General features: G+C 64.1%; 1 protein-coding gene across 1 annotated transcript in view; it reads right to left on the bottom strand.

Moving 5' to 3' along the window:
- Window positions 1–133: 133 nt before the first annotated feature.
- The window catches only part of LRCH4 (leucine-rich repeats and calponin homology (CH) domain containing 4), a 5,006-nt gene continuing 4,584 nt past the window's right edge, over window positions 134–555 (bottom strand). The window contains exon 10 of the mRNA XM_010571500.1: window positions 134–205. Within this exon, the coding sequence (XP_010569802.1) occupies window positions 134–205 (72 nt within the window). The remainder of the gene's footprint in view (window positions 206–555) is intronic.

Genomic DNA, 555 nt, shown 5'->3' with positions numbered 1-555 from the left:
CCCAGCACCCCCCCCCCCCCCCCCAATCCCTAGCCCTGGGTGGGGGCTGGAGAGACTTAGCCCTCAGCAGAGATGGGTGCATGCGGTTGTGCTGGGCTGCCCTCAGTAAAGATGGCTGCCGTAGGCATCACCTTTATCCTGGCAAGGTGTGCTGGTCCTTCGCCCTCAGTAAAGATGTCTGCCTGGGGGCTTGTCCCCTGCTGCCCTTAAACAAGATGGGCGCCGGAACCTCACTTCCATGTTCCGTAGTGGGAGTAAAGGTACCTGCCTGCCCTCGGGCAAGATGTCGCCGAGGCTTCACCCTGTTCCATCCTGAGGGCGAAGGTGGCTGTCCTCAGCCAACGTGGCCGCCAGGGCCTCCCACCTCTCCCGCCGGCGGTAGGGGCTGCCTGCCCTCAACCAAGATGGCGGCCGACGCCTCCCCTCCTCATCTCACACCTGCCCTCAACCAAAATGGCGGCGCCAGATCGGCTTCAACCTCCCACACGCCCTCGACCAATGAGAGAACCGAGACCGTGCTGGGGGGCGGGGCCTTGTTGAGGCTCAAAGAGGGGG

The sequence above is a fragment of the Haliaeetus leucocephalus genome, unplaced genomic scaffold (genome assembly GCF_000737465.1).
Source record: "Haliaeetus leucocephalus isolate CR32 unplaced genomic scaffold, Haliaeetus_leucocephalus-4.0 Scaffold333, whole genome shotgun sequence".
In the NCBI taxonomy this organism is placed as follows: Eukaryota; Metazoa; Chordata; class Aves; order Accipitriformes; family Accipitridae; genus Haliaeetus; species Haliaeetus leucocephalus.
This window is presented reverse-complemented; position numbering and strand designations above follow the sequence as displayed.